This window comes from Melitaea cinxia, chromosome 28, assembly GCF_905220565.1.
Source record: "Melitaea cinxia chromosome 28, ilMelCinx1.1, whole genome shotgun sequence".
NCBI lineage: Eukaryota > Metazoa > Arthropoda > Insecta > Lepidoptera > Nymphalidae > Melitaea > Melitaea cinxia.
In genome coordinates, this window is record NC_059421.1 from 824167 (window position 1) to 851876 (window position 27710).

Consider the following 27710-nt stretch of genomic DNA (forward strand, 5'->3'; position numbering starts at 1 on the left):
AAGTAATATAATGCTTGTGTATGGTAACAGCTGACTGGTATAGCTACATTTTTTTTTCGATATCTATACATATAAATACTACATATATAAATAAATATATATTACACCCAGACTCGAGGTGGGAATCGAACCCACAACCCCTGGAGCAGAAAGCAGGTCACGGCAAACTGCGCCAACGGGCTAGTCTAATTCAACTTCACCCATTTCGAAAAATAGGGCAACGTCTTTATGTTGTAAAATAAAGTTAACTGGATTATTACAATAGGGTATTCCCCTATAGTATCGCTAGCTTGAAAATGACATCACGATAATTCCAGTACAATCGAAACTAAGTTATCTATATATAATAAGTATGTACGGTTTTTTTTTTCAGATTAAACAAACATGGCGTCCGTGTGGAAACGCCTGCAGCGCGTAAACAAACGCGCTGCGAAATTCCAGTACACGGCCTCCTACCATCGTATTGATGTGGAGCTGACGCCGAAATGGTAAAAAAGCTTAATAAATACCTCTTTTATTTTACTTTAAGGGTAGGGCACAACAGGATTTATCCTGCTGGAAATCCGAAGCAGCCCGTCTTGGGAAGAACCTCATCCTTACAGAAGATCACAGCTAAATAATTCTGCTATCATAATTTTTTAATAATTATCCATCAAATAATAAATATTGAATAGCAGAAGATTGAAATGTGATTTAGATGAGTAGAGAATGTAAATCTTTATACACATAAAATAAAACTCTTTTTTCCTAATAAACTGTTTTATACCACTATTGGGCACTTTTGACAAAACCAGAATCTATTTCGGCAAAGAAATTGTATAAATTGGTCGATGAAGTTCAATCAACAATGTCTTAAGATATTATCATGTAACTGTTTTAATATATATGTATAAATAACATGGTGAAATAGTCGCAGTAGCGGCAATGCTTTTTAAATAAAGAAAAGAAAAAAAAACTATTTTCTTCGGTCACGCAATAACTTTAGAACAATTTGGCCGACTTCATTCATCTTTTCGTTTCTTAAATTTTTTACACTACCTTTTAATGCATTTTTTCAATATTTTAGATGAAATATGAAATAACTAGTTATTGGTTATTATAATTGGCAATATTATTTGTATAAACATAAGTGGTAATACACAATAATATCTGTTGCAGGAAGCCTAATAAGTTAAGTATAGTTTGGACGCGACGCTCGCGACGTGTGGTCACTGAACCATTAGAATGGGAGCCGTCCCTCAAGGATCCCTTGAAGTAAGTACTGATATTTTTAAAATTATTATTAATGTATTTTTTTTTATATCACTAGGTCGACAAAAAAACGTACAGCTCACCTGATGGTAAGAGATTACCGTAGCCTATAGACGCCTGCAAGACCAGAAGCATCGCAAGCGCGTTGCCGACCCAATCCCCAATTCCCCCCAGAAGAAGCTATTCAGATTGTCTGATAGAATGGCTCATTACCTCATTAGCCGTAAATGTTATCGTTGTTAGTACACAATCAGTAACCACTGTGATATCTGATCCATTCAAGTATACGGTAGATAGCATGATGCTCAACTGCGATTTCACGGATTCTCAACCAAGAGTGATATTAGGTGTTTAAGATAACAACGAGGAGGGGCCGGCCAGACCAGAGTCAAATTATCACGCAAATACAAATATCTTATCCAGCTATGAATTGAATCGCAACTGCCGGCGTTAATGAGACTACTTGCGCCTCCACACTTTACTTCGCCCACGTTGATTACCGACACTGTTTTGCCTGTTTCGCTCGTTTCCGTAAAAATAACGCCCGTGTCACTCAGTAATCTAGTATTCTCCACTTGAAAGAATTTTTAAAATTTCTAAAGAAGGCTTTGAGTTTATTCATTACAAAAGTACAAAAATACAAGTTTTTTTTTTTTCGATGGTGGCTGTTGCGCTTACGTTTGCGGGTTCGATCCTTGCACATTGCATACCCCCTCTCTTCCCGTGGGTGTCGTAAGAGGCGACTAAGGGATGACACAGTTCCACTACCACCTTGGAACTTATAAAGCTGACCGATGGGGGGATAACCATCCAACTACTGGCAATGAAATACACAGGCCGTAGACGGGCAGCAGCGTCTTCGGTACGACAAAGCCAGTCCTGCGTTCACCAACCTAGCGTGATGACTATGGGCAAAACACATGAGTTCACACCATTTTTGGCGTGAACTTGTGGGGGCCTATGTCTTGTAGTGGACTGCGAAAGGCTGCTGTGATGATGATGATGATGACATGGCATGTCATACATTTGGGTTGTGTTTGTGTGCACAGGCCATACAGATGGTTACCGTTGTCTGGACGTTTGTGCATGTGTATTGCGTAAATATACACAGGAGTAAATTCAAGTGGGGGGAGGGGGGGGTATGAATGTGAGAAATTTATTTATTTATCATTATTTAATAATATAGATAAGTAAATAATGAGTGTGTGTGTGTGTGTGGTCAGGGGGTCGGTAATCTTCACGGTTCCGGAGAACCAGACGGTGGCGGTGACGCTGTTCCGTGACTCGCGTACTAACGAGCTCGAGGACAAGGACTGGACCTTCGTGTTGGAGGACGTGAGTACATACATATCAATAGAAATTAATCCCTAAATGTGTAAGTACCCGCAAAACTAGAACGACTTAACCGGATCGGAGAAATTTTTGTAAAGCCTTCTAAATGCTTTGGACAGGGTTAAGAAATGAAAAATTAAAGAAAATTCTTCTGAAAGTTGTAAAATTTCAGGAAACAAAACGATTGTTTAAAATTTTAAATTTCATGAGTTGGACACTTCACAAGACTCTTGACAATAATACTGTTGCATATAAACGATACTTGGTCGCCTTTGAACATGGGTTCTATTACAAACTACAAAAATACATTGTATAATTTATAAAACTGCGTATTTTTTAATCAAGCAGCAAAACAAAGTTACTTCAAAAGACTTATAGCCGGTCCAACGCTTTTGTAGTCAGTCGATGCCGCTTTGTATCATCACCGCAGGGTTTTTGCAATTTTATGTTCCTACATTGCACTATATTTGAATGTAGTTTTTCTCTAGTTCGTCTTTTTCACGATATCTTAAACATAAATAATTTTAACAAATAGAGACCAGTAAAAACAAAATGCCTTTTATGATTTTTCTAATCTTTGAATAAATGAAAGTGTTACGGAACTCAATGTGAGAAAAACACTGAGCTAAACTTTAAAAAAAAAAGAAACGGATGATGACGTGTCCGAGGAGCAATTTCGTAACAAAAGGAATCGATTAACGAAATTTATTAAGAAAAAAAAAACATTTGTGCCAAAAAAAAAATACAACATACAGTAAAAACTCAATCAATGTAAAAGTCAATGTTGCTGTCAAATAAATTTTGTGAACACCTTAGACAAATTTGTGCATCTCACAAATCTAGTAAACTCTCCTAGGCGTAGTTCAGATGCTAGTACGCATAAAATTAGTACGAATGTGTACTTTTTTGTGGAACACTGAATGGTACATAATATCACCAACCCGCCTGCCCAGCGTGATGACTATGGGCAAAACACGTGAGTTCGCGCTATTTTTGGCGTGAACTTGTGTAGGCCTGTTTCCAGCAGTGGACTGTGATAAGCTGAAATGATGAATAATGAAATGATGACTTCTATGAAATTTATACTTCTCTAACGTGGTCGTTTCAAGTTAAGCTTTCCCCGGACAGATCTGTCATTCCTAGTAAAGCTAATCGTTCCTAGTCATTTTATATGACTTATATCAGTCCAATCTTCGTTCTCTGGACGAGCCCAGGTTTCTCCCACTGGCAAGCGACGGCGATTGGCAGCCAGTGCGCTGAACCTGCGGCGTCACGCGTCACTGGCTCCAGCGCAGCGGGCTCTCAAGCTATCGCTGGAGCCCACCTCGCGGAAACTACGGGCCGCCAGGATACACCTCACACTGCACTGCGTGCTACTGCGTGAAGGACAGGCCACGTGAGTGATTGTCACACACCTGTATAGAATTGAAAATATTTTTACAGTACATTCCAACATTCACTTCAACCTATCCCAGTACTAGGCTTAGACCACTTTCCCCATGTAGAAAAAGGATCAGTGCTTACTTTAGGCTTCAATACGGGTTGGCGGATATATTCCCTATAACGATCGCTATCGGGTACATGATAACTACTACCAGGACCTACAGGATAACAACCGGAACCTACAGCTTAACGTGCTCTCCGAAGTATGGTGAGGAGACCAATGAAGACTAACAAGCAGACCGGAAATAAATGTTTGTACAAACACAAATATCCACTGCGAGCGGGAATCGAAGCATACTCCTCCGAAACGGGTGGACCAACTTTTATGAAATTTTGTGTGCATGTGGGGTAGGTCTGAGAATCGGCCAACATCTATTTTTCATAGCCCTAAGTTATAAGGGGGGGGGGGGGGGCTAAGGGGGTTAATGACATATATGGCAAAACAACGTTTGGCTAAGCTTTAGACTAGGAAAAACCGAATTATGGGGTTTTTGGGGGTAGAGGGCGGAGGGTGTAGGGGAAGCTATACAAGATAACACTGCCACACTTCGAAACCCCATGGTTATGGAGATATCCATGGAAAGTTTTGAGATTAGAGAAAGAATTTAAAACTATTATAATACCTTTGGTTAAAAAACCGTGTGAACACGTTAAATTAACGTGTGAAATGTTAAAATCATATGCGAAATGTGAAAATAACATGTGAAAACTACGAAACGGACCATGAGTAACGTAAGTTGTATCGTTTGTTGATCTTCGAGTCGAGATCGTTTGTATTTTGAAAATAACTTATGAAACGTGAAAATAACGTGTGAAATGTGAAAATAGCGTGTGAAATGTAAAAAAACGCGTGTGAAATGTGAAAATAACGTGTGAAAGCTGCGAAATTCTTCTTACCTCAAAACTTAAACCATGGATATCTCCATAACCATGGGGTTTCGAAGTGTGACAGTGGTACCAGGGGTAGCGTCCCCCCCCTTTCACCCCACGGTCCCGAAATTCGGTTTTTCCTAATCTAAAGCTTTAACCAAAGTTTGCGGGGTCAGCTAGTAATGTTATAAAAAAAATGTTCAAACCTAAAAAATATCCTTCTCTCTTTTATTAGTGATGAAGATATGCAGTCGCTGGCTTCTTTATTATCAGTGAACAATAATTCAGACATTGCTGTATTAGAAGATTTGGACGAGGATGACTATACTCTTTCAGACAATTCCACTAGACAGGTAACTTATATTAACAAATGAGATAAATATAACTAATCCACTTAATCCAGATATTTTTGCAAATAAACCTCTTTATTTTCCAGATGCTGGATCTCCGTCAACAAATGGAAGAAATGACCCAAAGTCTAACGAACAGTGATATTGCAGCCACACCTAATAGTGTACAAAGTCTCAACTTCGATAATTCCCGTACTCCAACAGCGCCTATGAGTCCAGAATCAACTACACCTACCACTCCGGTTCCACCTAAAGAAGTCGAATTAGATTTGAAGATAAACGAAACGCAGAATGCACCAAAATCAAGGCCAGAATATCTCAGTAACTTAACTAAATTAGCGATGAAAACAGAACCGCCGAAGTTTACGTCGACGCCGAAAATAGTTCCGGAAAAAGTGACCGAGGATATAAAAGTTGACAGTTTAAAAGGTGTTGTGTTTAAGCCGAAGACGGTCGCGAAAAGGAACCTTAAGCCGTTGGAGTTAAAGACTAATTTGAATAATATAAGTTTAGATACTAATGACAATGAAGAAGATAGTGATAAAACACCCGTGGCGGAGATTGACAAACTGTTCCCTTTGAAGGGTCTGGATAAGGATAAAACTCCAGTAAGTTGAAAATGTACCTTTTTTTTTAGATTGATTTAATAAACTGACTTCTGTTCCGAGCTACTTTCTGTTCCGAGGGTTGTGGGTTCGATTCCCACCCCGAGTTTGGGTGTAATATAAATATTTCTTTATATATTTATATATGTATTATTTATAAGTATGTTTATCGAAAAAAAATATGTAGCTATACCAATCGGCTGTTACCTATAACACAAGCATTAAGTTGCTTACTTTAGGAACTGACGACTGTGTGTGTAATGTGTATTGTGTAGTTATGTATTTATTTATTTATTTTATTTTATTAGCTCAAAGATCGTTGACTTGAAGACATACATATGTTGTACCACTAATGACGATTTTGTACATTCCTTTTTTTTATTTATTTATTTATTTGTTTATTTATTTATAATTATTAATTTATTATTTATATTTAGCTGGCATTGAAGTAGCTATTTCTATGATTATATTGAAGTAGAGGATATCTTTCTATATGAATATTATAGAGCTGAAGAGTTTATTTGTTTAAAAGCCCTAATCTCAGGAACTACTGAGACGATTTAAAAAATAATTTTTGTGTTGGATAGTCCAAGTATCGAGGAAGGCTATAGGATATACTATTTTAATATGTTTTGTCCTTAAATTAAGGTGGTTGAAAACCCACAACCATAGCTAGTGTTGTTATGTTTGGGTACTAAATTTTCTGCTTAATATTTATTCTAGCTATTTTTTATATGTTATTAAATAGTCAATTTATCCAGGTCCAAGATCTTCTCGAGTGGTGTAGTGGGGTGACAAGTGAGTACCCGGCATGTCGTGTCACCAACCTTACCACTAGCTTCCGGTCTGGACTCGCTTTTTGCGCGATTATACATCATTTCCGGCCAGACTTGATGTGAGTATCTTGCGAATATCATTTCTTTCTTACTTTCTTTCTATAAAATTTCGCACACTTAAACTTTATGTGATGTGAACTGCAGAATGCTAATATTTTCTAAAAAATTTATTTAAAAAAAATATTCTACACACTGTACTTGACACACACACGTATATATACTCTTTTGTTTATTATTGTTACGTGTTAGGGTTCGAAGGATTTGGAGAGAAAGACCTGCTGACTCTTTTGGAGACTTTATTCACTAGCACTAGGTCCAACACAAAGCACTAGGTTCAAACACTAAGCACTAACGATGTCCTAAGTCGTAGCCAATGTCGTAGGTTTCGCTGGTACCACTCTTGATCACTAGTTTTCACTTTGAAGTCGCCTCGAAGATCGCTCAAACTGAATCGACCTGGCTCGCCTACCTGCGGCTATTTATATCGGCCGACACAAGGCCCAGACCATTCTGGAAAGTTCGCGCATGTACCCGGTTTTCGAGACTATACTTCTATATAGTTCCACAGTAGTTCCTCTAACGCCATCTAGTATTGAGTAGAGAGTTTCATGCTATCGCTGTCTTTGTGTGGTTTCAATGGTTGCCGCTAGATGACGCTAGTTTATTTGTGTGTTCGTAACACTACTCCCCTCTTAGAGATGCTCTCAGTCAATTCTCCTCTTGTGTCCCCTTGTGGCTTTTACCAGCTTTGGGTTCACTATTGTTCTAGAGACTCCTGTGTCTAGAGTCATTTTACAATCCGTCCCGTTAATAGTCCCCTGAATCGCAAGACTATTCCCGCTGCATGCCTGGGAGATAACAGTTATCGGGGCTTCCTCCGCGTCAGCCAGTACTCGCCCCTTAGTCCTGGCTTTTATTCGATTTCCCTGATCCCGGGTAGGGGATAAAGCCCCTTGCTTCTTCAGCTCCTCTATTTGTTCCTCGATCCTTTTCATCCTTGCCTCCTCTGGGTCTCCTTCTGCGGGCAGTTGAGCTGAAGATGGCCCCTTTCGCCGCACTTGTAGCACGTGACTCCATAGCTTTTCTTCGTAGGAGCCTTGACCTCCTTGACTTCCTCAGAGACCTCGCGGATCTTATAGGTCTGCCGTATGTCATGGCGAACAGCCTCGACCTACAAAGCATGCGCCAATGCTTCCTTTAACGAGGTATGGTGACGAAGCCTCACTGCAGCTCTTACCTCCAGGTCTTTGATTCCTTCGACAAATGCTTGAACAATATTCGTGTCTACCATCCTTCTACCATCCTTCTCACCATCTTAGTGTCTGTTCCTGGGTGTGCCTTCCTGACGAGTTTCTCAATTTCCAACGCCCATTGTTGTAGTCCTTCTCCTGAGCGTTGGACTCTGTCACGTAGTTGGGCACGGATCACATGCTCCAGGTGTCGCTCCCCGTATCGGGATTCAAGTGCCTTCATCAAGTCTTGGAACCCGTTTCCTGTATGTGGCGATGCTTCCAGAACCGACAAAGCTTGCCCTCTGAACGCAACAGTGAGAGCGGTCAGGCATTGCTCTTCCGTCCATCCGTTGGCAGTAGCAGCAGTCTGGAATTGTCGACGATAAGCGTTCCATGGAGTAGTGCCGTCGTACGGAGGCACTTTCACTCTTGGTCCTTGCGCCACTCCGGTACTTCCACTAGACATCGCGACTCTCGTGGTTTCAAGGCGCACTACTCTCTTCTGTAGTTCAGTGAGGCCGGTTTTCACATTTTCAACATCCAATCCTAACCCGGTAACTCGTTCTTCCACTACGTCGACATCTTTTCGAAGCTTAGTCACCGCGTCACTAACATCTTTTATAGCCCAAAGCGTTTTTTCTTGGAGCTCTTTTTGTTGCTCTTGTAATTCTTACAGAGCACCACGAATTTCAGCCTTTTGTTGCTCTTGTGATTCTTGCAATTTGAAACTTGTTTGCTCCATTAATTTAATTAAACTTCCTAATTGAAGAGCAACTTGAGAGTCTGTAGAAGCTACGGTGTCGCTGGTGGGCGTGGCAAGGTGGGCGGATCCAGTGGGCGGGGCTTGAGACAAAGTGGGCGGGACCTGAGCCTGAGTAGGCGGAGCCTGAGCCCGAGTGGGCGGGGCCTGAACCCGAGTGGGTGGGGCCTGAGTTCGAGTAGGTGGGGCCTGAGTTCGAGTAGGCGGGGCCGGGGGGTGTGGACAGTGGGCGAGGCATGATAGGCGGGGTCAGTGGGTGGGGCTTGGCCCACGGTGGGCGGGGCTTGGCCCACGGTGGGCGGAGCTTGGTCCCCAGTGGGTGTGGCCTCCGCAGCTCGCTATGCCCTTGTCCTGACGCCCTCCTTGAAGTCTTCTCTCGGATTCAATGGTATCTCCAAATCTCACTTCCGACACCAGTTGTTACGTGTTAGGGTTCGAAGGATTTGGAGAGAAAGACCTGCTGACTCTTTTGGAGACTTTATTCACTAGCGCTAGGTCCAACACAAAGCACTAGGTTAAAACACTAAGCACTAACGATGTCCTAAGTCGTAGCCAATGTCGTAGGTTTCGCTGGTACCACTCTTGATCACTAGTTTTCACTTTGAAGTCGCCTCGAAGATCGCTCAAACTGAATTGACCTGGCTCGCCTACCTGCGGCTATTTATATCGGCCGACACAAGGCCCAGACCATTCTGGAAAGTTCGCGCATGTACCCGGTTTTCGAGACTATACTTCTATATAGTTCCACAGTAGTTCCTCTAACGCCATCTAGTATTGAGTAGAGAGTTTCATGCTATCGCTGTCTTTGTGTGGTTTCAATGGTTGCCGCTAGATGGCGCTAGTTTCTTTGTGTGTTCGTAACATTATTATGGAAGTGTAGTCTTTGACAACAGAACCTTAATAATGTTCAAAGCTATAACAAATGAATTGTGGTCAAATTTCGACCAGTGGACGACCATTAGTGATTATCAAGATGTGCTCTACCGACAGCGACTTCTCCGGGCTGCAGGCGGAGCAGGCGGAGAGCAACGTGCGCGCCGCCCTGGAGGCCAGCGCGCGGCTGGGCATCGCGCAGGTGCTGACGGTGGCCGACGTGTGCCGCCCGCCCGCCCCGGACAAGCTCGCGGTGCGTATATATAGTTCTCCGGGCTGCAGGCGGAGAGCAACGTGCGCGCCGCCCTGGAGGCCAGCGCGCGGCTGGGCATCGCGCAGGTGCTGACGGTGGCCGACGTGTGCCGCCCGCCCGCCCCGGACAAGCTCGCGGTGCGTATATATAGTTCTCCGGGCTGCAGCCTTCTTAGACTACCCCCCCCCCCCCCCTATGCCTACGTCCTCATCTCCGACCTTGCCTTAACTCTTATCCCCACTCTGAACCTAATCTCATCCTCATTCATCTCAACCCCTCGTAGTTTTATTCCTATTTTTTTTGCATCGTCACTTCTGATGCTTATCTTAGGAACTGTCACAGTCATCTGACTGTGTGTGTGTGTGTGTATGGTAAAGATATTTTTGACAACGCGTTGACTCAGCGGTCACAACACTATGTTGCGCTTAGCACTCACGGGTTCGATCCCCGCAGATGACAAACATTTGTATTGGCCATAGATGTTTGTCGTGGTCTGGGCATTTGTGCTTGTGTATTGTTTGTGTGTGTTTTCGGACCCTCGACACAGAAAAAAAATTCTGGACCGTTCTGAGCGTTTAATATTACTATTATTAAAACTAAATTAATGTACTACTGTATATAAAGTGAAATTCATAATGTGCACTACTTTATTTTAGATAATGACATATCTCTTCCAATTGCGGGCCTACTTCACCGGGAACGAGCTACAAGTTGAACAACTTGGTGAGTCACCAATTACCTAATACTAATTAAAAAAACCCAGTGTGCTTTAGACCACACGACTGACGTAAAACTTCTTTAGCTCCATCTAACTTATATCTCACTCTTAATTTTCGTTCGCCTCCGTCCGATCACGCTTTTCGTAACTTATTAAAAAAATCACAGTCAGATCACATATTTTTTTAAGTAAAACATTTTACGCACTTGATTTCGGGAGTAAACTGATGATCGCGTGACGGTAGCGTTACGAAAATGGTGATCGGGCGAGGCGAACGGAAGTTGAGAGGAAGATATAAGTTGGACGGAGCTAGAAAGACGTAGAACGTTTAGTCGTGCGGTCTAAAGCGCCTGTTCCCCGTGCGTGCAGGTAACGACGAGACGGAGTCGTCGTACCTGGTGGGGCGCCACGACACGGACGGCGCGCTGCCCGCCGAGCTATTCAGCCGCGAGGTGGCGGCGCGCCGCTCGCGGGGCCCGCGGTGAGTGCGCTGGGGGTGAGGGTGGGGGAGGGGGGTCACCGCCCGGGGTGGGGCACCGCCCGGGGGTCACCGCCCGGCTCCGACTGACGCTGAGCGCTCCCCGCAGGTCGCAGCCCGAGCGCCGCGCCTCGCCCGGCTCGCCGGACAAGGTCGCCATCCGGGACGTGCTGCTGCACTCCAAGACCCTCCTCGGGAAGATGCTGTCTCCGGCGAGGGAGCGGGACAGGGACAGAGAGAGGCCCAACTCTCGCTGGTTCGCTGAAGCGCCGCGTCCTCCGCCCGAGGTAATTACATTACGTTTTGTTCTAATGCTCCTTCAAAATCGACTTGAGGTAAAGCTTTAGATTAGGAAAAACCGAATTTCGGGACCGTGGGGGGAAGGGGGGAGGGAGGGTGGGGAACGCTACCCCGGTACCGCTGTCACACTTCAAAACCCCATGGTTATGGAGATATCATTGTATCTTCATTCTTCATATTCTTCATATCTCATATTGGTTAAAGTTTTGAGGTTAGAAGAAGAATTTCGCAGCTTTCACACATTATTTTCACATTTCACGCGCGTTTTTTTCACATTTCACACGCTATTTTCATATTTGACACGTTTTTTTCATGTTTCATAAGTTATTTTCAAAATAAAAACGATCTCGACTCCAAGATCAACAAACGATACAACTTACGTTACTCATGCTCTGTTCCATAGTTTTCACATGGTATTTTCACATTTCGCACTTGATTTTAACATTCCACACGTTAATTTAACGTTTTCACACGGTTTTTTAACAAACGATACCACTAATTTTTACCAACTGAGAAATAGATATTTTAATAAAAAATGACAGGCCACTTATCGTTTCGCTCCAAAACAATGTAAGCATAAATTCATTGTTTTTGTTTAAATAACTGTAAAGGCAAAGGTCTTAAACCATACAGCCTTGTTTTATGTTATGTTTTGTAATTAAATATATTTTATTTTTATTTACTGTTATAAAATTACGTCGATAAACGGTGTAATTTTTAAATTAGATGGTTAGGGTTATTTTTATTTTTTTTTAGTAACAAAACTATGTCTATAAACGGTGTAATAACTATATTTGTTGAACACCAGTTGTATCGTTTGTTAATAAAACCGTGTTAAAACTATAACTTAACGTCTGAAATGTTAATATCAAGTGCGAAATTTGAATATAACATCTGAAAGCTACGGAACTAAGCATGGTTACCGCAAGTTGTATCGCTTGTTGATCTTGGAGTCGAGATCGTTTTACGTACTCCTGTTCGAAAATAACTTATAAAGTTGCGAAACGGCGCATGGATTGCACTGCCCGCAGCGCCGGAGCGCAAGATATTATAATAGCCTTAAATTCTTCCTCTAATCTCACAACTTTAACCATGGATATCTCCATAACCATGGGGTTTTGAAGTGTGGCAGTGTTACCTTGTATAGATTCCCCTACACCTTCCGCCCTCCACACCGAAAAACCCCATAATTCGGTTTTTCCTAGTCTAGATCTTAGCCCGACTTGATACTGTTTAACATTAGTGTTTATCGAAAAACGACTGCAATTTTTTTTTATATTGTAGTTCAGATAACAAAGGAAAATTTATACCATTTTCTTAACGAAAATTACAACAGGGTATGGTGACGCTGAAACGCGTTGAAGTTGTAAAATTAAATTATCATTGGTTTTATATTTACACATTTCATTTATGTAATGTAAATTTAAAAATCAATATCGTATTTATGTAGTGCGTATGTACGTTTTCATTTTATAATTATTTTTCTATTATTATATCTGTAGACATGGCAATATAGGACTGCACCGATGTTGCCAGGTCAAATATTATAATATTTATAACTTTTTGTATACATTTTTTTTTATATTTAATTTCCAGCCAGTCCCAGCTCGACCGGAAAAGCTAATGACTCGCAAAGAATTGACAGACCCCTTCGGTTCTGATGATGAAGAGGAACCTCAAGTTAACAACACTAATGATGTTGGAAATGGGGTCATTGGTAAATACTGAGACAAATATTGTTGTTTTAATAATGCATTAATATTATTATTATTAGTCTTTTTCATTGATTGCCTTTAAAGCTATCTGGCATTGGACAGTATCCAATACATAAAAATTATGAAGTGCGTTCAACGAGCCAAAATACCAAACGTAAACAAACAAAATGCGAGGTCATTCAACTAAGCAGGGTTTTGCAACCTTTTTTTTTTACTTACACAAATTTTTAAAATGCAAAAATTTTTATATTTTGATAATTACTTAATTAAATATAATTATGTATATAAGATTTGATACTTCTTAAATAATAATTATCAAAATATAAAAAACACAGAATGAAATAAAAATAAATAATACAAAATCAAAGGTCCGAATGTTTTCAAAGCCAGTTAAAATATCGTTCGACCTTGCAGAGAGACGTGCAGCAGATAGCAAACAAACAAGATAGAAAGAGATAGACTGTATTTTGTTTGTTCCGTCGTCGCTACGAAAAAATGATGGGCTTTGTTTACGTTTGGTATCTCTTCTCGTTGAACGGACTTATAATATAATATACTTTATTTATGGTTTAATGATCTGTCCAAACTTTTTAAGTAAAATTTATTTTAAGATCCCACGTTCTGGTAGTCGTCTGTCAAATATGTATAGCTTTCAATTACCGCATTTTCGTACTAATATTGGACATCATTCGGTTTTATATAGAATTCTGTCATCCTATAATGATTTATGTCCAAACTTTGATATTTTCAGTGGCTCCTTGGCCACGGCCAAGAATGTCGTTCATAGATTGGTTAAATAGTTTTTTTTAAATAGTTTTTTAATATTTTGTGATTAGTTTAAGCTGAACATGTCAAAATTGCATGCTGTGTTCACTGTAATTAGAATGAACATTGTACACCTTTCAAATTGTTACACACATAAACCTTTTTTTTGTATTGTATCATTCAATTTGTGAACCGAATAAAAAAAAATAAGATATTTAAATTTGATAAATTAAAATTTTAAAATCACTACACCACTTTTCATAGAAAACAAGCCTTTGCCCACTAGTAGGAGATTTATAAAGTATTTACAGCATTCTAATAAAATATTATAAAATAAAAATAAAAAATGATATTATCTTCAGCGACAGATCAAGAACAGAAACCTCAAATCGAACCAGCTACTACTGACCCACTGACCTCCCCCCCACAAGAAACGATCACCAACGGCACTGACTCCAAAGCGATCGAACTACCGAAACCGACTCCGGTGAGTTATAATCGATTACGTGTGTGGTGTGGCTTTGTGTTTCCATAATACATGTTTGAGTTGAGTTAGTGTAGATTATAAGTGAGTTGAGTTGAGTTTTTGAGTTCGTTTGAACTTTAAAATATAAGTCATTTTAATTTGATTGAAATATGTGTCATACGGTTTGTTTTGAAAAGATGATGTCTTAACGAAATTTGAGCCTGAATTGACTTTTTATTGTTAAAAAATTATGTAAAAATTTCTGAAAAATCGTAGCAAAGTAGGTCGCTGTGATTTGTTCTATCGACGATGATCACGGTTTCTTGCAAAAGGTCGTAAGCGCCATGTAAAACGCGTCGCTTACGCATTTTAAGCAGAATGTATTCTATCTCATTCTCACCTATACATTTATATATTTCCTTCTTTATCGTGATCCATTTTCGTTTTATCGGGTTTCAAATCACAACGATTCTAAGAAAGCTTCACTTGAAAGGGTGAATATCATTAAGATAAACTATAGCTTATCAGCAAGTTTCAAAAATTAGTTTATACTAATATTTTGGTTCTGATAACTTGTTTTGTGACTATATTATAAGAATTAAATTTAAGTAATATACAAATACAGGCAATTAAATATTTTTACATCAGGACACATTTTAGTTTGTCAATCGTTGATCAGGGTCAAATTTCGTGATCCGTGCTATAAAACTACATGTTACATCATACATATAACATAAAAATAATTTACCACCCACATTTAAATATAAGTAACAATCATACATCACTAATAAAAAAATATATTTTCATTTCATTCCCGATTGGTGCGAATGTGTGTTTGCTTGTCGCTTGAAAAGCAATTACTATCACGACACGATGAGCTAAAAGAGAAAGCGAGACAATTGCTCGAGGCTACTAAAAGAGAGGCGAGAGATAAGGAAAGGATAAAACGACAAGGGTCGAAAGATGGCGATGATAAAGAGGTCGTAAACGGATTGAGGAACGGAGACCCAGGAAGTCCGAAGAAGGTAAGGCTTAGCGTTTTCCAAAATTTGGTCAATTGTCAGCCAGAACTTTTCTTCATCGTGACTTGTGCTTAAATCATTGTTAATTTGTATGAATTGTTACGTTGTGTCTGTCCCCGGTTTGGTTTTTGGCTAAAATCTTATTTTCAAAAGGGGTATTCGTGGTTAAAGGCTATAGGCATGTGTTTGTATTTTGAGTCTTTTTTCCTATCTTCTGTTACTTGGTAATAGTTTTATTTTCTGGGTTACTGAAGACGATTGGGAAGTTTAGTTAGAAGATTTAAAGTTAATAAGTAAAGTATATAACATTTACTTAATTCATTAAATTTACTTTGATTTTTACTGAGGTAGGGCACAGCAGGAATTTCCTGTTCAAAATATGGAGCAGCCCGACTGGGGTAGTACCTCGACCTTACAGAAGATCACAGTAAAATAATACTGTTTTCAAGCAGTATTGTGTTCCTGTTGGTGAGTAAGGTGACCAGAGCTCCTGGAGAGATTGGGGATTGGGTCGGCAACGCGCTGGCGATGCTTCTAGTGTTGCAGACGTCTATAAGCTACGGTAATCGCTTACCATCAGGTGAGCCGTACGCTTGTTTGCCCACCTAGTGGCATAAAAAAAAAGCAGAAGTGAGAAGTAGGCTTTGTGTTTACAGGTGCTATCTGAAGAGGAAAGACAAGCGACATTACGAGAACGAGCCCGGAGACTGATCGCGGACGCGCGCGCCGGCCTCGTCAGGTGAGGCAGCGATACACGTTGTTACTTTTATAACTCGTCTTAAAAAATATATGTCTTTAGCATTATGTTCCACTACCACCTGGAACTTAAAAGGCCGACCGATGGCGGGATAACCAACCAACTGCTGGCTTTGAAATACACAGCCCAAAGACAACAGCGTCTTCGGCGTGACTAACCCAACCAACATTAATGCCCAGCGTGGTGACTATAAGCAACATACATAAGTTCACGCCGTTTTTGACGCGAACTTGGGGAGGCCTATGTCCAGCAGTGGACTGCGATAGGCTGGAGTGATGATGAGCGATGATTGTGCCGTATTTTACAAATTCGAACCAAATTTTACCGGTACTTTACCGGTTTAGTTAAACAACCTACCGGTTAAGTAAACCGGTAGAGTTCGCTTTAGTTGGTCGTTACAAGTGTTACGCGTTTTTCTCCCCAGCCCTACATCTCCACTGTCCCCATCTCGGAACCGTGGTACTTTGGAGATAATCAGCAAGCAATCTGTATTGGATGAACTGGCTGCTGGTAAGATTTTTGTTTCTACCTAAAGGAAAATAAAAATAAAGTATGTCACCAAAAACTAACACACAATCACTGTCTCTTAACACATTCATATACTTTCATTTTTCATTCATTCATTTACTACAAGGTTTAGGACGAAATATTTTTAACTATGTTATACGAGGTGTGTTCAAAATGTAAAGAGACTTTTTTATATAGGCAACTAGGTTGGCAAACAAGCGTACGGCTCGCCTGATGGTAAGCGATTACCGTAGCTCATAAACGCCTGCAACACCAGAGGCATCGCAAGCGCGTTGTCGACCCTATCCTCCACCCACTCCTCCCCTCCAGGAGCGCTGGTCACTTTAAACACCGACAGGAACACAACACTGCTTGAAAGCAGTATTATTTAGCTGTGATCTTCTGTAAGGTCGAGGTACTTCCCCAGTCGGGCTGCTCCATATTTTGAGCAGGAACTTTCCTGCTTCCATAAACTTCCCATACCTCAGTTAAAAGTGACTTTATATTTTTATGAAAAAATATTTATTCATTCATCAATATTTTTATTGTCCCCTTCAAAGGGGGATTCCCCTTCAGATATAACGCACGTGTGCCAACGCTTTTTCCAATCCTCAAAGCACTTCTCATAAATTTTGACTAACCCGTTGGCGCAGTTTTAGTGCTTTCTGTGCCACGGGTTGCGGGTTCGATTCCCGCCTGAGTCTGGGTGTAATATTTGTTTTTATATATTTATATATATATGTATTATTTCTATGTATATTTACACAAGCATTAAGTTGCTTACATAACAACGGACGACCGTGTTATGTTATAAGATATAAAAAAAAAACACTTTTTGGTATATATATAACCTTGACCTTCTCCAGCGATGCAGTTTTTATAACATTGATCGTTGCAAATCAGTCGAACACACCTCGTATACCTAAAACGTCTTGTAGAAGTTGCACCTATTTTGTGATTTTGTTACTAATTGGGTCTTTATTTGCGTGGTGACTATGGGCAAAATACATGAGTTCACGTTATTTTTGGCGTAAACTTGTGGAGGCCTATGTCCAGCAGTGGACTGTATAGGCTGTAATGATGATGATTGGGTCTTTATTTTATTTCAGTAAACAAGAATCGTAATTTTAGGCAACTTATCTGTGATGCGTTTGCCTAAATATATTTATATTTAATAAAAATAAATTTTAACTTTGCATTTCTAATCATCACTTCAGCCTATCGCAGTCCACTGCTTGACATATGCCTTCCTAAGTTCGCGCCAAAAAAAAAAAATGGCGTGAACTCACGAGTTTTTCTAATATAATATTTTTAATCAACTATGCTTTTTGTGATATATTTAAAACTAACAAACCGCCTTGTTTATTAAACTTCCATTTTAAAAGTGCTAAACCACGTGTTTGTCCATTAAAGCGGGTGTGGAACAATTAGAAGGTTTAGTTTCGAGGCCGGAGTCGGTACCTTCGAGTCCCGGGTCGAGGAAGAGCGCACCGAGCCCTGATGGATCTGGTTAGTTAGTAGCTTATTAATATTTTTTGTGATCTGTCCTCTACAAACTTTATCCATCTCATTTTATATTAGTTTTTAGTTTGTTTGAATTACCTTAATTTTTTTTGGTACCCTTTTTTTTAAATATATTTCTAGTACGCACAGAATAGTTTGTGTCATTAACATATAAGTAATGTGTTATTAACATATAAGTAATGTGTCATTTACATATAAGTAATAAGTCATGTAACATATAAACTTAATGCAAGACTCGTTCTGCTAGACATATTCAGTAATTAGGGCATAAAATTTTGTTCTCATCAGTCCTTACTTCTAAAATGCCTTCGACTTGACCATTACATACACATATCTGATATTGGACATTCGACAAATATCTGTTATAAATAAATTTTTATTAAAGGTACTTTTAAGTTGATTAAAATGATAAAAAATAATAAATAAAAAGAATTTTATATCTTTTATTATTAGTTTAACTTACAGAAATTTATGTTTTATTTTTATTTCAGAACACGCCGGTTCGGAGAGTCGAGACTCTCCCACCTCTCCGAACCCACTCTCCGCGCTAGTCGAGCGACTTTCTCCCGATCTTGATACTGAACAGGTATGAAATGTATATAACTGTTTTAGAATATTATATTTTTTGTATGAAAAACTAGATTTTGCTATGACTTTTTGTCAGTTAAATAAATAATTAAGGCGTTCAATGGAACAGTGATTTTGTTTACAAAAGTGAGAATTCAGTCAAAATTATCGCATAACTATGCTTCAGCCTGTAATATCCCACTACTGGGCATAGGCCTCTTTTCCCATGTAGGAGAAGGATCGGAGGTTAATCCACCACGCTGCTCCAATGCGGGTTGGCGGATATATTCCCTACTATGAGTAGCGATCGCTATCAGGTGTACATGATAACAACCGGGACCAACGGCTTAACGTGCTTTCCAAGGCATGGTGGGGAGACCCACAAGGACTGCACAAACACCCAGATCACGCCAAACACCTGTATGGCCAATACATATGTTCGTCATGTGCGGGGATCGAACCCGCAACCGCCAGCGCAACAGGTACAATCCATGCCTGTAACCGTTGTGCCAACGCGGCGTCATCATAATCGCATAACTAGTTTTTTTTAAATATTTTCAAAATCTAAAGATATCTTACTTTAAAAAACTAATCTATTTTAAACTATCAGAGACAAGTCATGTTTTCTTGGAGGTTTATCTCCATATAACAACATACAATATCAACATAACTATATCTAATGCATATCGTTTTTATTCAATTCAAAGCACACAACGGAAAGTCAATCAAAATAATGTTCCAAGATCTAATATATAAAATTCTCGTGTCGCGGTGTTTGTAGTTAAACTCCTCCGAAACGGCTTGACCGATTCTCATGCAATTTTGTGTGCATATTGGGTAGGTCTGAGAATCGAACAACATCTATTTTTCATCCCCCAAATGTTAAGGGTAGCCCACCCCTAATTTTTTTTAAATTTTAGATAAATTTTTATATACTCACTTCGTCGTCTTCTTTTTATATACTATAACTAGCTGTGCCCGCGGCTTCGCCCGCGTTGAGATTAGTGTGTCACAAAGTTTTGCCGGCAAACTTCCAGTAAAACTCTCATCAAAATCGGCTTAGCCGTTCCGTAAACCTTCCTCTTGCCAATGATGGAGCCCTCTACAATGGTGAAACCGCATGAAAATCTGTTCAGTAAATTTTGAGCGAATCGACCACATACACTTTTGGGGACTTTGTTTATAATACACTAACTGATGCCCGCGATTACGTCCTCGTGGTTATGAAGATATGTATTAGTATTAAGATGTTTAACGCAAATATTTTTTTTATTTCAGTCACTTGAAATGCTTATCAAACTGAGTAACTTTTTAAAAGGCACAATTTAGTATAATTTAATAGTTATTTTTATAAAACCTCTCTATACATCACATTTTTGGTTTTATTTTCAGGCTGTATATGTTTCATACAAACTATCAACCCCAATTAAACCCCCTTAGCGATGGAATATCGTAAAATCCGTTCTTAGCGGACGTCTGCTAACTATAATCTACATCCCTGCCAAACTTTATCTTTGTCCAACCTGGATGGATAGACCATCCAGCGGTTTTTGAGTTCTCGTGATGAGTGAGTCAGTGACCTTTCTCTTTTATATATATAGATTACAATGCATTATTTGGACACCTCCTCACCATCTATAGAGCATATATTTTAAATTTCAAGTCTCTTACTTCAAAAACATAAGACTTTCATACAAACTTCCTACCCCCGTTTTATCCCCTTAGGAGTTGGTTTTCGTAAAATCAGTTCTTAGCGAATGTTTACGCCCCATAAGGAACCTACCTGCCAAATTTCAAGTTTGTAGCTGTTATAGTTTCGGAGGTTTCGTGATGAGTGTGTCAACCTACCATCCCCCGTTTTAACTCCAAAAGAGAGTTGATTTCTAAAGATACATTATTTGGTCACCTTTCTACCATCTATAGAGCATACATTTTAAATTTCAAGTCTCTTACTTCAAAAACATAGGACTTTCATACAAACTTCCAACCCCCGTTTTATCCCTTTAAGGGTCAAGTTTCATAAAATCAGCTCTTAGCGGATGTTTACGCCCTATAAGGAACCAACTTGCCAAATTTCAAGTTTTTAGCTGTTATAGTTTCGGAGGTTTCGTGATGAGTGTGTCAACCTACCATCCCCCGTTTTAACTCCAAAAGAGAGTTGATTTCTAAAGATACATTATTTGGACACCTTCTCACTATCTAAAGAGCGTACATTTTAAATTTCAAGTCTCTTACTTCAAAAACATGGGACTTCCACACAAACTTCCAACCCCCGTTTTACCCCCTTAAGGGTCGAATTTCGTAAAATTCGTTCTTAACGGATGTCTACGCCCTATGAGGAGCCTTTCTGCCAAATTTCAAGTTTGTACTTGTTATAGTTTCGGAGATTTCGTGATCAGTGAGCCAACCTACTATCCCACGTTTTAACCCCAAAAAGGGGTTGATTTCTAAAGATACATTATTTGGACACCTTCTCACCATCTATAGAGCATAAAGGAGAATGCCCACCGCAGTATGGACTTTAGTTTCGCTTTGAAAAATTTTGTGCCATGATGATATTTACAACATTTTGTAGGTTCCTTAGTGTACATTTAATTAAAAAAAACGCTGTTTCTCTAGCTCGACGGGTAAAATGAAAAAAAAGTTACAACAAAAGTGGTTTTCTACCCTTCTTCATTCATTTTGTATTTTTATTTACATTTGAAGTTTTAACTATTTGTAAATGTTTGAATATGATCTGAATGCAAGTAAGTTAATGCTTCAGTTTGCATATACTCTAGGTACGTCAGTAAAACGAAACAGTTCTTTGCTTAGTGGCTTTTAGTTGTGTCAGTTTGACACATATCATTTCGCCAATGTCACGTGGAACGAAACAGTTTCACGTTTGACTTATTTGACATCTTTCAAGTGAATGTCGCATTGTTGCCAGTTGTAGATCGATTAATCGATTATGATTGACAAAACACTAAAACAGGATACTTTCAGATAGATTAATCAAATAAACTCATATAATTATCAAATAAAAATTGATTTTCTTTATTATTTAACATGTTATTATGAACTGTCAATTCGATATTTTAATAAAATAAATATAAGTGTATCGATTATACTCTGGTGAGTCGATACGCTCGTACGAAAATGGCAATACTGAGGATTCAAATGTCAATAACAAAAAATACTTGGGAATTGCGAGTAAAACGGAAATGAATAAATTACTGCTTAATATGTGGATTCTTATCCGTCGAAGTTATGGCTAAGTATTTTATAATGGCTAGTGTAAATTAAAAACTTAATTTTTAATATTAATTTGGTTTAGGCACAACGACGTGGAAGGAGGAAACCACGTATGGGCATTCCCCTTTAAATTTCAAGTCTCTTCAAAAACATAGGACTTTCATACAAACTTCCAATCCCCGTTTCACCTCCTTAGGGGTCGAGTTTCGTAAAATCCGTTCTTAGCGGATGTCTACGTCCTATAAGGAGCCTACCTGCCAAATTTTAAGTTTGTAGGTGTTATAGTTTCGGAGATTTCGTGATGAGTGACCTTTCGCGTTTATATATATTATAGATATAGGCTATATTATAATCAACTTAACGCGTCATAAACCGCGGGGCATAGCTAGTAATTAATAATATCCATCCCGAGCGGGAATCGAAAATGCATTCGTCGGTGTTTAATCGCTTACACGCTTTAACCAAAGCGGGGGGCGAGTAATTAAGGGGGGGGGGGGGGGGGGTGGCGTCGAAAGCTAAATATTCAAAGAGTGTACTAAATCTGTATGGTGGGTGCAGCGGTCGGACGGCGGGTATCTGGCCGGTGAGCTGGCGGCGCTGGAGAGGGAACAGAGAGCGGTGGACGAGCGGGCGGCGGCCCTGGAGAAGCAGCTGCGGCGGGTCATGGACGCCGCCGACGACACCGAGGTGGGTGCGGGGTGAGCGTGTGTGAGCGTGTGTGAGCGTGTGTGAGCGTGTGAGCTGGCGGCGCTGGAGAGGGAACAGAGAGCGGTGGACGAGCGGGCGGCGGCCCTGGAGAAGCAGCTGCGGCGGGTCATGGACGCCGCCGACGACACCGAGGTGGGTGCGGGGTGAGCGTGTGTGAGCGTGTGTGAGCGTGTGTGAGCGTGTGAGCTGGCGGCGCTGGAGAGGGAACAGAGAGCGGTGGACGAGCGGGCGGCGGCCCTGGAGAAGCAGCTGCGGCGGGTCATGGACGCCGCCGACGACACCGAGGTGGGTGCGGGGTGAGCGTGTGTGAGCGTGTGTGAGCGTGTGTGAGCGTGTGAGCTGGCGGCGCTGGAGAGGGAACAGAGAGCGGTGGACGAGCGGGCGGCGGCCCTGGAGAAGCAGCTGCGGCGGGTCATGGACGCCGCCGACGACACCGAGGTGGGTGCGGGGTGAGCGTGTGTGAGCGTGTGTGAGCGTGTGTGAGCGTGTGAGCTGGCGGCGCTGGAGAGGGAACAGAGAGCGGTGGACGAGCGGGCGGCGGCCCTGGAGAAGCAGCTGCGGCGGGTCATGGACGCCGCCGACGACACCGAGGTGGGTGCGGTGTGAGCGTGTGTGAGCGTGTGTGAGCGTGTGTGAGCGTGTGAGCTGGCGGCGCTGGAGAGGGAACAGAGAGCGGTGGACGAGCGGGCGGCGGCCCTGGAGAAGCAGCTGCGGCGGGTCATGGACGCCGCCGACGACACCGAGGTGGGTGCGGTGTGAGCGTGTGTGAGCGTGTGTGAGCGTGTGTGAGCGTGTGAGCTGGCGGCGCTGGAGAGGGAACAGAGAGCGGTGGACGAGCGGGCGGCGGCCCTGGAGAAGCAGCTGCGGCGGGTCATGGACGCCGCCGACGACACCGAGGTGGGTGCGGGGTGAGCGTGTGTGAGCGTGTGTGAGCGTGTGTGAGCGTGTGTGAGCGTGTGTGAGCGTGTGTGAGCGTGTGTGAGCGTGTGTAAGTGTGTGTGAGCGTGTATGAGCGTGTGTGCGTGTACGTACGTATGCGTGCGTGTGCGTGCGTGTGAGCTGATATGAGCCACATTTGAAGTACAATGTGTTGATGCCGAACAGTTAAATAATTAAAATAATAATAATAGTGTTAGTTTACTCAAACACAAATAATAAAAAATATAATAATTATTATAATACTTTCAGATGAAATGGTCTCATGTATTTTATGCATGTTTTCAAGTGCCTCGAAACCCGGTATTTTTTGTGTTTAATTTTGTATAAATAATCAACTTATCATAGAGACTAGTTCACACGATGCAACAAATTATTTATTTAAGCAAAATAGCTTATTAATAGTCTATACTAATAATAAATTTAATCAAGTAGCGAGAATTTTTGTAACTGAATCACTTTATCTAACAAAATACTGTTTTTTTTTTTTTTTTCTTTTGAGTATATTGTAAAAGTGTGTTTCGTTAATAATTTCCGATAACAAAACAAGTTCAGATTTACTGAAGCTGTGACACAGGTTTGTCGTAGTTCAGCCACTGAGGTTAATTCAACAAGATTGTTAAACTCAAGTAACAATGGGATAACATTTCCATGGATTAATATTTTGATAGGTTATATTAGTTTTAAGAGTTATTTTGTTTTTTAGTTTAATAGTAAGTTTGGAATAAATAAAGTTAAAAAAAAATTGAGTTATATATGGCCAGTAGTCGAAAAAGTAAAAACAAATTGACTGGACTAAATTACTCTACTAAGTTATCCAGTTTTCTGATAGTGAAATGTATATCTTAAATAAATAGTGTGAGCTAGCCTCAAAATATAGTTATTATCTATGTGACTTTTAATGAGCATAGTTCGATTAAATAATGTAAAATTTGACTATTTTCAGCATAAATAAAACGTAGTTAATGTTTCAAAAATAGAAATTCATTGGTATATCAATTATATATCGAGTAGTTGAGTAGTTTAGTAAGATATAAGTAAAGTATTAAATAATAAAACATGTAAAATATATACAGATAGAAACGAGGAGAAATATTAAATTAAACGAAACATGAATACTATTTCTAAGCTAAGCTAATTTTAGTTCAGTTGTAAACGTTGTACCTTTTTTTTTTTAAATGTAATTAGATCGCAAGCAAACGTATGCCTCACCTGATGGTAAGAGATTACCGTAACTCATAAACGCCTGTAACATCAGAAGCATCGCAAACGCGTTGTCGACCCTATCCTCCACCCCCCCCAGGAGCTCTGGTTACCTTAAACATCGACAGGAAGACAACACCTCTTGAAAGCAGTATTATTTAGGTGTGATCTTCTCTGAGGTCGAGGTACTTCCCCAGTTCCCCCCAGAAGCTCTGGTTACCTTAAACACCGACAGGAAGACAACACTGCTTGAAAACAATATTATTTAGCTGTGATCTTCTGTAAGGTCGAGGTACTTCCCCGGTCGGGCTGCTCTATATTTTGAGCAGGAAATTTCTTGCTGTGCCCCACCTCAGTTAAAAGTATCTAAACTACTGCTTCCAGTTGTCTGATATTATGTTATTGGCTTAGAAATGGTTTTATACAGTTTATTTTTGTTTGCCTCTCGTTTGTATCTACCCTCAATATTGGGATAATTTGAAATTTTAAACTTAAAGGCATTAAAATATATTTAATGTTTGATTTTTATCTAGTATAGATATCTATTTCAAGATATTTCTAGCAAGTGTAAATTTTTTAAGCATCAAATTATTATTAATCCCAGGAGGAAGACCGTCTCATGTCTCAGTGGTTCAATCTCGTCAACAAGAAGAACGCTCTGCTAAGGCGACAAATGCAACTCAATATACTGTAAGTTATAACTTAAAACCTGTTTTTTTATAACGTCACTTTTATGTTTATTCTTTATTTTTGATATATTCAAATAAGCAATAGTTGATTTTTTTGGAGTTAACTCCTTAAAAAACGATACTAGGTAGTGAAAAAAAATGGAGAGAGATTAGACGAAATCATGTGAAGCAGTAACCCTGAGCTGAGTGATGCTGATTGACGTTTTATCGAAAAAGAGACATATTTTTTAAATGTCACGGTGATAAGGAGTTTACTCCAATTGCGTGTCGGAGATCACACTTTTTATTCTTTGAAATTGAATGTTTAATTTCTAATAATCTTTATATAAATACTACCGTGTGTTAGTACCTTTATGTTTCTTTGTGAAGATGAAAAGAGGTGAAATCATCCATATCTTTCGTTGCGTATCAAAAAGTATTCAAAAAAACTGTAAAGTATCAGTTGCCTAGTTCATACATTACAGTAATTTTGGAATAAGAAATAGTCATCATCTCAATTTTATTTTCCTGCAATGTAAATGAAAAGTATCGTGGAAATTATACTTTTTAAATTAGAAGTGTAATAATATTATGTTTTTCCCTAACAGTGAGCAAGAAGAGGATCTGAGTCGTCGCTGTGAACTATTAGCGCGCGAGCTTCGCTTGTCTCTAGGAGTGGAGGAGTGGAGGAAAACTCCAGGACAGAAAAGAAGGGAGAGACTCTTGCTACAGGTACGAATCCAGATACGATTCAGCCTATAACATCCCATTACTGGACATTGGCCTCTATCTCCGAAAGATTGGAGGTTAATCTACCACGCTGCTCCAATGTGGATTGGTTGATATATAGTATATTCCCCACTTTGATATTTATGATAACAAGCGGGACCGACGGCTTAACGTGCTCTCCGAGGTACGGTGAGGAGGCTCACAAGGACAGACATCCAAACCGGAAAGAGATAGTAGTACAAATACAAACATCCATCCCGAGCGACAATTGAACCCGCAAGCCGATGTTTAGGCGATTACACGCCCCACTACACCAGAGGTGTTGGAGGAAAGGTTTAAGTTTAAATGGCCATCAATAAATTACGTCACACGAATCTCACGCTTATTTGAGCCCTTCTCGTTCTTGTTGTCCGCCACTTTTATAAGACCCTCCCTCCGCCCAACTTAGTACAAATTTTGCTATTTCGCACATCAGCTTTAAACCTCTCTATTCAAATTTCGCTAATAACAGTATTTTGTGCTAAATATAATTTTGTGTTATCAGGAATTACTGTCAGCGGTAAACGAAAGAGATCGACTCGTTCAAGAAATGGACGAACAGGAAAAAGCGTAAGTATTGTCCATATTATTTCCATTAGTAACATAGAATATTTGCTAATAGAAAATACCAGAAAGTTCCGTGAAAGTAAAAAAAAAATTGTATCCATATTTTATTAACCGACTTCAAAAAAAGGAGGAGGTTACTCAATTCGACCGTATATTTTTTTAAATGTATGTTCGGGGATAACTCCGTCGTTTATGAACCGATTTTGATAATTCTTGTTTCATTGGAAAGGAGATATCCCTAGTTTGGTACCATGATAAGGAAACCAGGATCTGATGATGGGATCCCAGAGAAATCGAGGGAAACTCTCGAAAAGCCGCATAACTTTTTACTGGGTGTACCGATTTTGATGATTTTTAATTTAATCGAAAGCCGATGTTTATCATGTGGTCACATTTTATATTTCATTGAGATCTGATTACAACTTTTGGAGTAATCTTTAATAATGCGTATTTATTCGACAATTTTTTTGTCTACTTACGTCGTATAACTTGTCGATATAATTGAAGGCGGTTTTTCTTCGTTTGCCTGCAAACACAATTATTTTAATTTTATGAGACTGATACTCTTCATAGTCTGTAGTTGAGGTTGAAAAAAAAAACTACATAAGTTATAGTAACACGTATTAATATCGAATATATAAACTGTGTCCTTTTAAGTTATTCTGTTTTACTATGTTCACAAGAATGTCACCAAAAGTATTTTAATAATATCACAAAATTCATAAAGTATTGTTTTTTTTTTCATGCAGGATAGCAGAAGACGACGAGATCCAACGTAACTTATCAAACGTTGAAATACAAAGGAAAAACAACTGTATCTTACAATGAATAAGGGCTAATATCTCACACGCTTACAGCTTACACACACTGATATATTAATGTAATTGACACGATCCGCGTATGTGTGCGTGTTCTTGTAAATATGTACGGTTTATTTGTGCCTCACTCGTGTAGCAAACGTCGTGCGAGTAGCACGTGCTGTAAAAACTTTTATGACTACCG

The 27710-nt window shown here is 39.9% G+C and overlaps 1 protein-coding gene across 1 annotated transcript; it reads left to right on the forward strand.

The window, feature by feature from the left end:
* The first annotated feature begins 375 nt into the window (after positions 1-375).
* Positions 376-27710, forward strand: LOC123667383 (EH domain-binding protein 1-like protein 1). The gene is made up of 24 exons (XM_045601292.1): positions 376-488; positions 1159-1254; positions 2475-2586; positions 3798-3979; positions 5132-5249; positions 5333-5854; positions 6613-6746; positions 9670-9805; positions 10462-10528; positions 10893-11004; positions 11111-11288; positions 12898-13018; positions 14144-14268; positions 15102-15272; positions 15926-16008; positions 16451-16536; positions 17947-18042; positions 18549-18643; positions 22417-22545; positions 22600-22698; positions 25310-25395; positions 25982-26105; positions 26647-26711; positions 27458-27710. The coding sequence occupies exons 1-24, from the start codon at positions 385-387 to the stop codon at positions 27534-27536; spliced, it is 3120 nt and encodes a 1039-aa protein (XP_045457248.1). The 5' UTR covers positions 376-384; the 3' UTR covers positions 27537-27710.

Coding starts and splice junctions, on each gene's coding strand:
- LOC123667383 (XM_045601292.1), top strand. CDS start 385: ATGGCGTCCGTGTGGAAACGCCTGCAGCGCGTAAACAAACGCGCTGCG. Junction 5,250..5,332: donor CAGACAATTCCACTAGACAG/GTAACTTATATT, acceptor TTTATTTTCCAG/ATGCTGGATCTCCGTCAACA. Junction 16,537..17,946: donor ATTGGATGAACTGGCTGCTG/GTAAGATTTTTG, acceptor TGTCCATTAAAG/CGGGTGTGGAACAATTAGAA.